This window comes from Chelon labrosus (assembly GCF_963514085.1).
Source record: "Chelon labrosus genome assembly, chromosome: 3".
NCBI classification, from domain to species: Eukaryota; Metazoa; Chordata; class Actinopteri; order Mugiliformes; family Mugilidae; genus Chelon; species Chelon labrosus.
In genome coordinates, this window is record NC_140339.1 from 28,714,534 (window position 1) to 28,728,050 (window position 13,517).

Here is a 13,517-nt window from a genome sequence, read left to right on the forward strand (position 1 = left end):
TGAAGCGCTACAGAACGGGCACTGTAGTAAAAATTATAATCAAAACTGTCCTAGTTTAGTTGTCAGTGGCTGCAAGTATGGAATATATTCTTTTGTAAAAGACAAACTGAAACCATCATCATGCTGCTTCAACAATTCAACTGAACTAAACAACATAAATACTGAATGTCTGTTTATACAGTAAATCTGAAAATGTGTTAAGGGTGTTTTTCACACTGTGTATGATAGCACATACCTCACTGCTACCACCATTATAGGCTTGGAAACCTGAGGAGCAGGGATTATCAACCTTTTAAAGGTGCAAGAGCTTGAATTGGACATTTGAATCCACATTTCCTGGCCCTGTAGACACGTAACATGTTTTTAAACCCCATTTCACATTTTTCACATTTTTACTGTACATGTTAACCCACTTTCAGTCTTCCTCTTTCCTGCCTTGGTTATTCCGTGTTGCATATCTTGACATCTGTCGATTACGAAATACTGTGGAACCATACGGCTTTATATGAATATTTGTGTGTGTGTGAGTCCTTGTGGACATGTTTACAGAAAAAATAAAAACTACGTGTGACTTAGTCAACCCAATTTTGGAACAGAGAACACAGAACAGAGAAAAGCTAAATGCCAAGTATTGCAAGAAAAAAAAACTGCAGGGAAACATGAATGACATGTTTCAAGATATGCTGTTCTTACAAACTGTCTTATCTTATTGATTTACTCTATACTGGGCGTCCCATCAGTCTGGACCCAGTGGAAAAAATAATAACAAAAATGGGTCCAGACTGATGGGACACCCTTTAGATTCAATTAGATTCAGCTCTATTGTCATTGCATATACGTAGGACGGGTTCATACAAAATGAAATGGAGTCTGGTATCTAACCAGAAATGCAAATAGTAGCAAGTGCAAAATTAACCCAATAATAGTTTAACAACTGTTACTGGGGTCCATAGCAAATACCCTTTGTTGTGCACTGCAGTTAATTAGGAATTCCACTATGAGGTCACATTTAGACAAAATTTGTAAGTTAACTTATATTTTAGGTGACACGGCCCAACCCAATGAAACAGGGAACATCAAAGTTTACTCTCTTGGCGATCGATGTATCAACAGCTATAAAACAATCATTTCCCAGTCACTGTTCACCGTCCTCCAGGCTTCTCTCCAATATGAGAGAGAGATTGTCATGTTGTGAATACCTCTGGACATGGAGTTGATTGTTAATGGATAAAAAGTCTGCTTCAGCCTGCATCTCTCTCCAGAGACCATGTGGTTTTAGGGAGGAAATGGAAGCTTTGGTGAGAAGAGAAGAGAAGAGAAGAGAAGAGAAGAGAAGTACAAGAAAGGATAGGTGAGTCGGTGAGTCCAGGCAGACATGAATGCAGATGAGAATAATCAGAATATAATCAGTATGGCACTTCCGTACTCCTCCGCCTTCCCACCTTAGGACACCCAAACCCACATCCAAAGCATCTTATTACATCTGAATCTCTAGAGCTGGATGACTCCACCCTATGCACCATACTGCCTCCACTCAGAGGTGGGTCATGGTGCCACCCGAGCATAAAAATAGGAAGATATTCATGATGGCTTTCCAGATTCCCTCAGCTGAATAAAGGAGCAATTGAAATACATTATGTTTCTGCTCACAGGAATTAGGATAGTAACTACTTATGCAGCACAATGGGCATGTATAATTTTGGATATTTATTATACTCATGAAAACATGTGAAAATCCCTGCTCCATTATTCTACAATGGCTGAAAACAAGTAGAGAGAGGAGCTGCAGCCCAGCACACACGTCTACAGGTTTTTCTTCTTTCCTTCTAAAGAGGAGGTCCCAGTTTGTGTATGCCCCAGTTATGAACATATGGAAAGAATTTATTTATACAGGTTGTCAAAAGTACCGGTGGTCTGTAGCTCGGGTGATGTTATGTAACTTTGGGGGTGCAGCGCAGTTCTCAAGGTCAGGCTGCTCTGGTTAATGACGGTGCACCGGGGAAACGTCGCGGAGAATGTCTGGACGAAGTTGTAATCGTCTGATGGCTAACAGAATGACAGATTAGCAACAGCATGGTCGCCGTCTCAGCAGCCGAGCAGCACGTCTTTGCGCCTTCCTGCTTAGTGAAAAGGTCTGACAGTGATTTGGCGTTAGTCCACCAGCTACAGCATGCTGCTCTTTTAAAGGACTAGCCAGCTCCTCGCTTACTTTTGCCCATAATGTCACATTTTTACCACAGAATCTACAGCAAAAAGTCTCGCGTTAACTTCATGCAGACATAAACTAGCTTTGTTTCTGTTTCTGGAAACAGTCCCAAGCTTGACACGTCATACAAGCCAGTTAAGATTTAAACGGCACTGCGAGAAGAAATTCCTAGCATCCAGGCAGTAAAAAATGACCTGGTTCTCATTTCGTTCCTGAAAGCTGTCCTTGCAGGCCCAGAAACCCAGTACTTTTTCACAAACTCACCAGACATACACAAACCACACAAGGTGACCTAGCCCGGAAGCCAGGCTTCACCCTGCCACACATTTTTCCGGTAAAAATCTGCAAGGACAATCAAATCGAATGGACGGGCTTTACGCAGGGATGGACCGGAGAGCGACGTAGTCATAAACGTCATGTAAGCACAGTGGACTTTAATCTGTTTACTCTGATTGGTTGTAGGTCTAACCAGCATGCAAAGTTTTTTTTCGGTTGAGAACACTGCCCATAATGAAATCCCAATGGCGTGTTACCAAAGTCATATTCAAGAATTGAGTCTGGTTAGACTAACCACACTAGAAATGGTGACAAGTTTGTGTCCCTGCATGTGGAGGAAACCAACTCAAAGTTACATGGCAGAGACTCAGAGAGCCAAAGAGGTGAAGGTGTTTGTAAGGTACTTTTCAGAAGGACGTTACTGCAAATGTATCAAGCCCTCTTATTTTCCACACAACTACTAGTCCCTTATTCTGTTAAGTTAATAAATCAATCAAACCTGCTGCAACTTTTTAATTCCCCTTTCTGGCTGACTGGTGTGGCGTTTTTGGCTTCACACATCAGTTCTTCTTTTAGAGCACTGCAACAACATTCCCCAGACACCTTGATTTGACTGTTAGCGCTTTTGATCGGATGACTTCCACACTACAAACACTGCCACTTACTGTTTCAAAAACATGAGACTGCCTTTTTGCCTCTGCTTTGAAAAGAAATCCACACTGTAAATTCCTCTCACTAGAAAAATCTATAATCTTGGCGCAGAGACGCCAAGGGTTGGGAAAATATGCACATTATTAAGTAGAAGAGCAGAAGGAGGCTTCGCTCTGTGTTTGTAAGTGTTAATAGTGAGAGGCTCAGCAGGTTCCAACAAGAACTTTGCAGAAAGGAGATACACATTAAATAAGGAAACATCTGCATTCCACACTGCCTCTCTTACAGCACACTGGAGCTGAATGAACATCAAAGCACGGCTTATAGCAGTAAATGCTGCTCTGAAACCTATGATTTATTAGCGCTGCTTCCCTGGGATGTTCAACTGGCCCGTTTCAGCCGGGAGGGCGGAGAGGCAGACAGTAGTTCATTCACACAGCTCGCATCACTGCAGAGGGATTTGGATGATGTTTCAGGGTTTTTGAGGTGAGTGTAACAAACATTCCCCAGATTCTGATCACACCAATCCCATCTACTGTAATTTGACCCATATGTATGAAGTCGTGGTTTTGCCAAAAAAAAAAAAAGTAGAAAAATCCGATTTGTATCTGCAAGTGTACCATTTCTAAACGTTTAACACTTTTCTGGAGTTTAACAAGCCAGCATGTGTGTTTTCAAAATCAGGATTTAGATAAATATAATTGAGTTGTCAACTCAAAAACCAAGAGCATGGCAGCTGTTCCTATGTTAGATCAATAAATCCATTTTTTGCTGGCTGATAAGTGGGAAACAATTCAATGGAGGGTGCTAAAAAAGCATAGGAACCCATCAACAGTGAACCTCTTATCGTCACTGAATAAACATTTGATCAGTTTTCATAACACTGTAGTCACATAAGTGATCACTGAGATCTCTAAAAGGAGGAATGTGCGACAAAACACATGCAGTCAATTAGTGATAAGACCATTTCCCCTGAAATGATGTGAAATAAAACAGAGAAAAAGAGTGATAAGTTTTAATAAACCACAATTATCCTTGAACTGCTGAAAGTGCACACTGAATGATAACATATAATGGAGATCTTAGAATGACTCTTATGTTTTCAGGTATTTTGGGACTGACATTTTTCTTTGCTCTCTGGTTACTGGCACACACACTCGCCAGGTCTTTATTCATCAGAACTGTTTCAAACAAAGTCAACACTGAAACGTAGGGAAAAGTTAGGATTGTGGCTGCTGTTTAATGTCCCAGCAGAGGGTATGTTTGAATTCTGCACAAAAGTCTGCACGCATGGAATATAAATTAGCCTACAAGTGAACATAGGAACGTTTTTTATGTATTCCAACTGCACTTTAAGCTCCCCATATCATATCCTGAAACACAGGACTGAGTCTGTCATTTTTAAATGTCTCAGCAAACCTTACTATCAGTGTGATCACAATACCGTGTCCTCCCTATCCAATCGTTCTTACTGTAACACTCACCTTGTACAGTCCCACAGTAGTTGGGCTGATCAACATCTGGAGCCGAGTTGGTGTTGGCTGAGCGTCTGTGTCGCAGCAGCTGGTGTTTAAGTCCAGAGAACGACCGTGACGGGTCGTGTTCACCCACCGGCTGGATGAACAAGCTGTCCTCCCCAATCTGGACGAGTCCAGTCTGTGCAGGGACAAGCAGAGAAACGTGCAATATGAAACTATAACGATGTGTGCGTGTAACTCTTGGACACGTGTGTAAAGACATGATTCACCATCATCTCCGAAGGCAGAGAAGATATGCTCTGCATTTATGGCATGTTCATGGCTGCTGGGATGAAAATCCCCTCGTCACCTCAACAAGAATCCCTGCAGTTATCTGGGACAGTAGATAGTTCCAACAAAAACATCCTGATAGCCAAGGTTATAAACATATAAACTGATCCATTGTCAAAAATGTCATTTATGAAAGTTATCTACTCAGCAACAACACACATTGACAGAAAGAATAAAGAGGGCCAGACTTTAACTGTAGATGACTGTGGGCCTGTTCAGATCTTGCATTAGGGTCCGATCTGGGTGATCCGATCATGTAAAAGACAGGTATGAACATCCCCTGAGATCGCATTTGAGAGATCAAATCTCCGACCACATTTGGAGGTGGCCTGGACCGCACATGTCCGCAATCCTTTGGTAGTGTGAACGCAATGCGTCCTGGGTCACATTAAAGACCTCCTACTCAACAGGGGTGCTCCTGCTTCAGCGGAGTTCTGCCTCATTCATTCAGAAAAAGAAAAAAAAAGATACGATCACTATTATAAATGATCATCTGAATGTTGATGTATGAGGTGCCGTGTGTGGTTAAGTATTTCCTTAATCACCATGTCTTTATTTACCTTTATTACCGGAGATTACGTTGCGTATGGAGACTTCCAGAGTTGGAGTTATAATCTGAGTTTTGTGCAGGTTTAACGAATGTCAGATCAGTAAATAATAACTCAACATGTGTGCCACAGTCATGACGCACACACATGAAACAGCGCTGTTCTCAGTTCCGGAGCAGCGGTAGAGATCCATTAGAGACAGTAGCGGTTACAATATTCTATTGCGCCCCAGATGATGTTAGGGTTTATTTGCATACAGAGCATGAAACAGAGATTGGATCTGGGGACGCACATGTACCTAAAACTTGTCACTTGCGATCGGATTGCCCAGAACGGAGCTTAATGCAAGGTCTGAACAGGCCCTGTAATGCTCCAGTCATCTTTCCATAATTGTAACAGTTTAACAATGTAACAGCTTTTATTTTATCCTTTTATGCAATACTGTATCAGCATTTTTTTTTTAACACAGCCAGTGTCTTGAGCACCTTATCTAATTTTAATTTCACCTAATTTTATCATCTTAAATACAAATGTAATTTTGTTAATTAAGGACATGCACAAAAAGACAGAAATTCCAAGTACTTTTTTTTAAAACCCAGCAGATCAGCAGACTCCTGTAATGCTGTATTTAGCCATGAAAGCGAAAGGGGGAAGGGCGGGATGTATACGCTTCAAAACCAAGGACAAATTATCGCAAGCTATGCTATGAACACAGAATCCATGCTTGTAGCCACTTAGGTAGAGCTTAACACTTGTGTAACAATCACAGTCTAATAGAGCTGTCTTAGTAAATCCATGCAGGGTGTAGGAAGCTGGGTAGTCAACTATACACACTGGTGTGTCATAAAAAAAGTCTGTAATTATGCCATACAATTATTTTGTACTGTTTGGGTGCCTGGTCTGTTTAACACAGTCCACACATGATCACATGGATCACATGGGGGGGGGGGGGGAATGTGTCTGGAAGTTGGCAGCCAGCACTACGGTGCTCCTTACAACCCATGGAATAGTCGCATCAGCAGTCATCCATGCTGTATAGAACAGAACCTGAATATAGTGAATAATGATTGAAAGAGCTGTCTATACTTTTGAGAAATTACACTCCGGGCGACCTACGACATTCAGTAATTAACACGCCACATGCACATTAGCATTCTACAGTGCCCCAATGAAACCTGGAGAAGGTTAGGTGAATAATACTGAGCAAACTCTTTCAAACAGCTCTGGTCACTCATGTCAGCTGAATGTCTGAAGTTTCTAATTAGTACCAAATTAACTTTCATAACCAATTGAATACACTCAGCTGTCAAAATCCTAAAACCTGTGTGTACTGACAGCGTGCCAAGTCAGCTGTCAGGACTGCTTCTGAGTGGAATGCTATGTGGATGTTGAATGGAGAAGCTTTGTGGTCAGACCTCCACTTTAGCACATTGATACACCGCCAGGAACGAGCCACAGATCACTATGTAATTTTAGTGCTATTAAAAGTCATCCTTTCAGAAACACTAAAATTGGTGTGTTTCACCGGAATGCATGAAGCATTTTGAATTAGCCTTTGTGTGTTCATTTTAGCAATGTCTTAAGTAAAATCCCTATGCCTGTAAAAGGCAGGGGGAAAAAAGTTTTGTAAAAGAGTAAAAATAGTTTTGTGCTATTTGTCCTACTTGTAAATCAGCATAAACTGCTTAACAGAGAATTCAAAAAGAATACTACATATAGCACAAGTCAAAATGTGGACACCTATTTTGGCTTAGATTCTTCAAATAGCCACCTTTTGTTTTTCACGACAGCTTTGCTCACTGTTGGAATTCTCTCATTCATCTTCATGAGGTAGTTACCTGCAATGGTTTTCAGTGAACAGGAGAGCCTTCTCAAGAGTCAATTTGTTCTTAATGTGTTGAACACCATCAGTTGTGTTGTGCAGAGACGAGGCTGCGCAAAAACAGATGGGATGGCGTGTCACTGCAGAATGCTGTGGTAGCCATGCTGGTTAAGTGTGCCTTGAATTTGGAGTAAATCACCAACAGTGTCACCAACAAAGCACCCCCGCACCATAATTCCCCCTCCTCCATACTTCATGGTGGGAACCACACATGTAGAAACCATCCGCTCGACTTTTCTGTCTCACAAAGACAAGGATTGTGAAGCCAAAGATCTCATCAGACCAAAGTCCAGAATTCCACTTTTCTAATGTCCATTCCTTGTGTTTCTTGGTCCAAGCAACTCTTTTTTCTTGTTGTCCTTCCTGAGTAGCGGTTTCTTTGCACCAATTCTACCATGAAGGCCTGATTCACACAGTATCCTCTGACCAGTTAATGTTGAGATGTGTCTGCCGCCTGAACTCTGTGAAGCATTCATGTGGGTTCTAATCTCAGATCTTGTTAATGTGTGGTTTATGAGGCTGGCTGAAATGAATTTATCTTCTGCAGCAGAGGTAAATCTTGGTGTTTCTTTCCCTGTGAAAGTCAGTTTCATCGCAGCGTTTGATGGTTTTTGCAACTGCATATGAGGATACATTCAAAGTTCTTGATATATTTCACTTACCTTTAATGTCTTAAAGTAATGATGGACTGTATCTCTTAGCTGAGTGGTTATTTCTGTAATGCGGAATAGAAGAGCAGTCGGATAGGGCTACTGACTGTAGAGAACTGTATCAATGGGTAACACAACTGATGGTGTCAAACACATTAAAAGAAAAGAAATTCCACAAATTGACTCTTGGCAAGGTTGACCTGTTCACTGAAAACCATTCCATGTGGCTACCTCATGAAGCTGACTGAGAGAACAACTACTGTATTTAACACCTCTTGTCTAACAAACATGACAGTTCTTTAATTTTTGTAAAGCAGAGTGCTTCCTTTCTCTGAATACCACTATTTCGTGAAGTTAAGTCATGCAACTGTTTCCTGCACACGCATTTCCTGCACTGTACACATATGGTGCTAGTTTTAGTGTCTTGTTGAGAAAGAAGTTGGAATAATGCATCACATATGCATAAACATCTACGCTTTTAGAGAGAAGGGTTTTATGGGTAACTGTAGGTCACAGGGAGTAGCTTAGGCACATACCTCCAAATTTCCACATCATATTGAGTGGTGTCAACAAACCAGACTTTGCTGAGTTATCATCTGGCAATGGTAAATGAACCACCAAATTTCACCTCAATGTATAAAACATTTGTAGAGAGATTTCACTCAAAATTGCAAATGTCATTATCACTAAAGTAATTAGGATTAACTATCTGGCAGGAACATTTGGGCCAAATTGTGAGGCAATCCAACAAAATCTTTACATATTTTGTGTGACAAGTTATGCTGGTGGTGACAAAGAAAAAAAAAAAAGAGATTGCCAAAGGTAATAGGGTTCATAATCTCGCCACTTCAATGCCACATTTCAGGGCAGGCCATCCAACAGTTGTCAAGGCAACTGACTAGAAGACAAGAACGGCAACTTAAAGATGGCAAGAAGAAAGGTCTCCAGGCGCACAACCCAGAAGGTTACAACAGCATGCAAGTATAAAAGAAATAATCTATATCTCTGAAAATCCCTCCTTTTAAAGTTCATTGTACAAGCGTTAACTACCAGTATTCCACAATGCATCAATGTATCAACACTTTCCCTCATTGAGTTAAATGATCGTAATGTGAAGCCAAAAAGAATACAGCTAGTTTTACACATATGGATGCAATTCTTACGGTCAACAATTTGACAATCAGTCTAATTATTACATATGATGGCAGTGAGTCAAACTGTTGACTGACTGTCAGATTGTGTGAAGCAAACACATATGATTGGTTGACATAGCAACGTCAGTGAAGCCACATGAAGTGTCAGGGCGCGGGTCTTGTCCGATACGTAGAAACAAGTGCCTCATGTCAGCTTGTCACTTCATATGGCAGGCTAAGGCTGCAGCAGAGACCGGGTTTAGCGTAAGGTTAGGTAAAGCAAAAAACTGATAAAGAAAGGGACATCAAGTAATTGATTTACTGAGTGATTGAAGTCTAAATCAAGAGGGCAGTAAATTGGAAATGTCATAGAGACCATTGGATTTTGAAGGTTTCTTTAGATGTGAAACGGTTGATTGGAGTAGAATCAAATACTGCAGCACACCACCACTGGCAGGACTTTAGAATGAACTGGCTGCACCCTACAGCTGTAGGGGCTCAGCCAGTGTGGGACCATGACGGAAAAAGCATATGATAGCAATGGGGGCCCTAGTCAGAGGAAAACAAATAACGGTCAATACTTGGAACCACTTCTAACATATTTAAGCAAATTGTCTAACAATATTACAAGCAGAGCAGAAGCCATACAGGAACAAAATAGCTTTGGAGAATAATCCTGAATGGAGATGCTTCAAGACACAGCACACAGAAACTTCAGTAACATTAACGATGGTATGCTGAATAAGCCTTTTAGGTAACAAAATGTAGTGCTTTAACGATATATATAACTAGCATCACAATGCTGCAAAGATTTTAGCGTCACTACGGTAGTCAAATGTCTGTTGGCGACATCTCCTGGTTATAAAACACACAACATTTAATACACACCATGCATAAGGGTTTGGGTTGTGTAAACAACACAATGCACCAGCAGCAGTCACAGTGCAGCCACTATAAACAGGCCTGCCCTGACTAGAGCAGCGTGGTATGCCATTAAAAAGAGCAACAATTCAGTCTGCTTCAACGTTTGTGCAGACATTCCGCTCGCAGCTGAACCCCACCACCAACAAATGCCATTAGCCAGCATGATGTGGACCGGAGGATGGATTAAAGCGTTTCAGTGAGAAATCTGTTCTGTTCTGCAATATCATTACTCTGAGGAAATCCAAATGTTAGAACTGCAGCTCTTTCCCATACTTTGTCTATTATTTTGTTTAGTTCCCATTTATTTATATAAGATCATGTTGTCCTCCTCTAGAATATTTCTGTTGCTGGGATAACCCAGTTTATCCACGCAGATTCAATAAACCTCCATCTCGGCTTATGTTTAAGTCTGGTGTTAGGCCAAGTTTCAACCGCCGCTGCAGGGGTTAGGGTTATCTGATGCCACGGGGGAGGTTTAACAAACATGGCTTTAAGATACTATAAATAGAAAGTGCACATTGGAGAAAGATGGACAGCAACTATCCATATCTACAAGATGACTTCAAAAATGTGAAACCGCTCTTATGTACAGCTGTTACAAGGTTTTCACTCCACCAAAGCTGAGGACACACTACACAACTTTCACAGTCTTTACAGATTTTGGAAAGACTAAGAGTACACACTAACAGACTGGCTTTAGCAGATTTTTGTATGACAACTGAAAGACTGCAGATCATACACTTAACAACTGTGCCTGATGAGGGATCACAGACTACATGATATATAAAACCGGCTAGAGCCAAATGAACACATCTAACTCTTGTGCAAACTCTCGCAAAGGGACACTCGTCCTTCTGTCACAACTCGATTAATCTCTCCTCCATTTCTGTGGTCCAGGTTTGCTTTGTCGCAACCCTCGCAACTCGTCGTTTTGATATTCCCACTACTTCCCGTCTTCTGATACTACTTCATGCGTCCCATCCTCTTTTTTTCATTGGCTGTTTGCAACATGTATTTGCAGTTGGGTAGGTAATCAGTCCATACTACCCAAACATGTTTGATTGACTGCGACTGATGTCGGGTCAGGTTCACCTTTGCATCTTCACCCCCTCACACATTAGCAGATTTTTGTGCCAACCACTCACATCAAGTGTCCCCAACTAGTGCACACTGGTGCAGACTTTCCTCAGTTTAAGGCTAACAAAAGTCCGTTAGTGATTGGCTTGCTGGGTGAAACAACACCAGAGAAGAAGACCTGAGCCTTCAGATTTAACTGAACATTTTGCGTAATTACAAGCAATCTTTGCACTGAGTTCCTTAATGACTTTATAGTGACCCATATTGACCCATTCTGATCTCATTCTCCTTTCAGCGGGTCAACAATTTTTATCAGTGCCCTCCGAAATCCTTATACATTGCCGACAAAAACAAAAAAAAACTAACTACCTAGTTTTTCCAGGATTTGGCTTAACAACTGTCACCTAAACATTAAGCTGGCATTGAAACAAATGACTGATTCCATCATTTTTCTTGGGCATCCAAATATCAGAGCACTGGTGAGGTTAGGTAAGTCTTTACTGTTATAATCAGGTAGCTATCCTTTAATATCTCTTTCAACAATGGAAATCATTGGGTAGCTCTTATTCTTGAATAATTCTTTTTTGTTAACTTGTTGGTTCAACGTAAAACAGAAACTTCTACCTGGTTATTTAATGCTTCAACAACTGCTAAATACATTTTATTATAGTAACAAAATTAAAAAGTCAGGATCACACATACCATGTTCCTGTAAATCAAATATATTACTCTGGACTAGGCAACACAAAACACAACAACACAAGACTATGGAGGTACCAGATGGTAGGGGTCTCTGACTCTGATTGAACAATATATCTCAAAAGTCACACCACAACATAATCAATACTGAATTGGGAGACTGATACAAATATCACTTTGTCATTATTTAATGACTCTGATAACATAATCCTTGCCAAATATTTTCATAAATTCTATATCCACCAATCAGCCACCACATTAAAACCACTGATAGAAGAAGTGAATAACATTGACCATCTTGTGACAGTTCAATGTTCTGCTGGGAAACTTTTGGACCTGGCATTCATGTGGATGTTACTTGGACATGTAGCACCCACCTAGACCAGACCCGGCATCCCCACCCCATAGCAATGACACTCCTTGATGGCAGCAGCCATCCACAGGAGGATGCAGCCTGACACAGACACACACACAAAAACGCTTTAGGAACAACTAAAAAAAACATGAAGAACAGCATAAGGTGTTGACCTGGCCTACAAATTCACTAGATCCCAAACTGATCAAGTGTCTGTGGGATGCACTAGAACAAGCCTGATCCGCAGAGGCGTAATGTTATGCCTGATCAGTGTATAATACTGTTGAGAAACACAGATTGGTCCCTGAGGGACAGTGAGCCAAATCAAGCCAAAAGCAACATTAACCATTTCCTGCTTCTCAAAATGTTTTTGATTTGCTCATACATTTTGCACATTTAACGCCATTGCAAGGGTGTAAACAAATTAAATCAATGACCACATTCAGTTATCATGAAAATAATATGAAGCTGCAGACCTAACGGCAACACTGTCTCTGAATTAGCTTATAAGTAAATCGAGAGAGAAAAGACACACAGATCTCCGATAAACAACAGTACACTGTCTGACGACATCAGACAGTCCCTTCTGCAGAGGAGATTATCTTGTTAGCCCTTGCCACATTTTATTGAAATGCCAGTGGCTCCTCACACTTTCAGTGAAACAAAGAGGAATGAGTGGAAATTGAAAAATATGCAAACTAATGGAAGGGACTTATGGTTCTATTTTTTCGCATTATTATTATCATTATGGTGATAGGTAGTCTCACTGCCTGTCTTTTTTGCCCTTTTGGAAGAACCAATACAATACACTTCGTTCATCATGATTAATTTGATCACCTTTTATATCAACTACCAGTGCAACTGGCTGGACAATTGTGGGTATGTGTGAGTCTCTGTGCTGAGGCAGCCTGGCAAACAGAGCGGTTGTCACTGGACAGCGTTACATGAAGTCTGGACCATATGAAGTTAAGTATAACACGGGACGTCGTCATACATTTTAGGTGAGGTGTATTTGTGTTTGGGAGAGGCTTAAGGCGTCACTGACCCTGACATGGTTCGCACCACTGAATGTCTGTCACAATAAAAAGCATTCTCTTTTCAGCATAATAACATCCAGCAGCTATCTGGGGAAAAAAAGGTCAGAAAGTCTCCCCTGGCTGGCAGCCAGTCAGAGCTTTACTCCGGGTTTCAAGGGAACCTGGGTATTGACTGCGTGCGTGTCTGCCAGCTTTACTTCTTCTGACTGCTTCAAAGAGCAGTTGGCTTAGAAACACACTCCGAGTTGCTAATAAAAATGTATGAGAACAA

General features: G+C 41.1%; 1 protein-coding gene across 1 annotated transcript in view; it reads right to left on the reverse strand.

The window, feature by feature from the left end:
• adamts17 (ADAM metallopeptidase with thrombospondin type 1 motif, 17) overlaps positions 1 to 13,517 on the reverse strand; it is a 92,977-nt gene that overhangs the window by 75,755 nt on the left and 3,705 nt on the right. Inside the window, exon 3 of the mRNA XM_084574984.1 lies at positions 4,618 to 4,789. Within this exon, the coding sequence (XP_084431110.1) occupies positions 4,618 to 4,789 (172 nt within the window). The remainder of the gene's footprint in view (positions 1 to 4,617; positions 4,790 to 13,517) is intronic.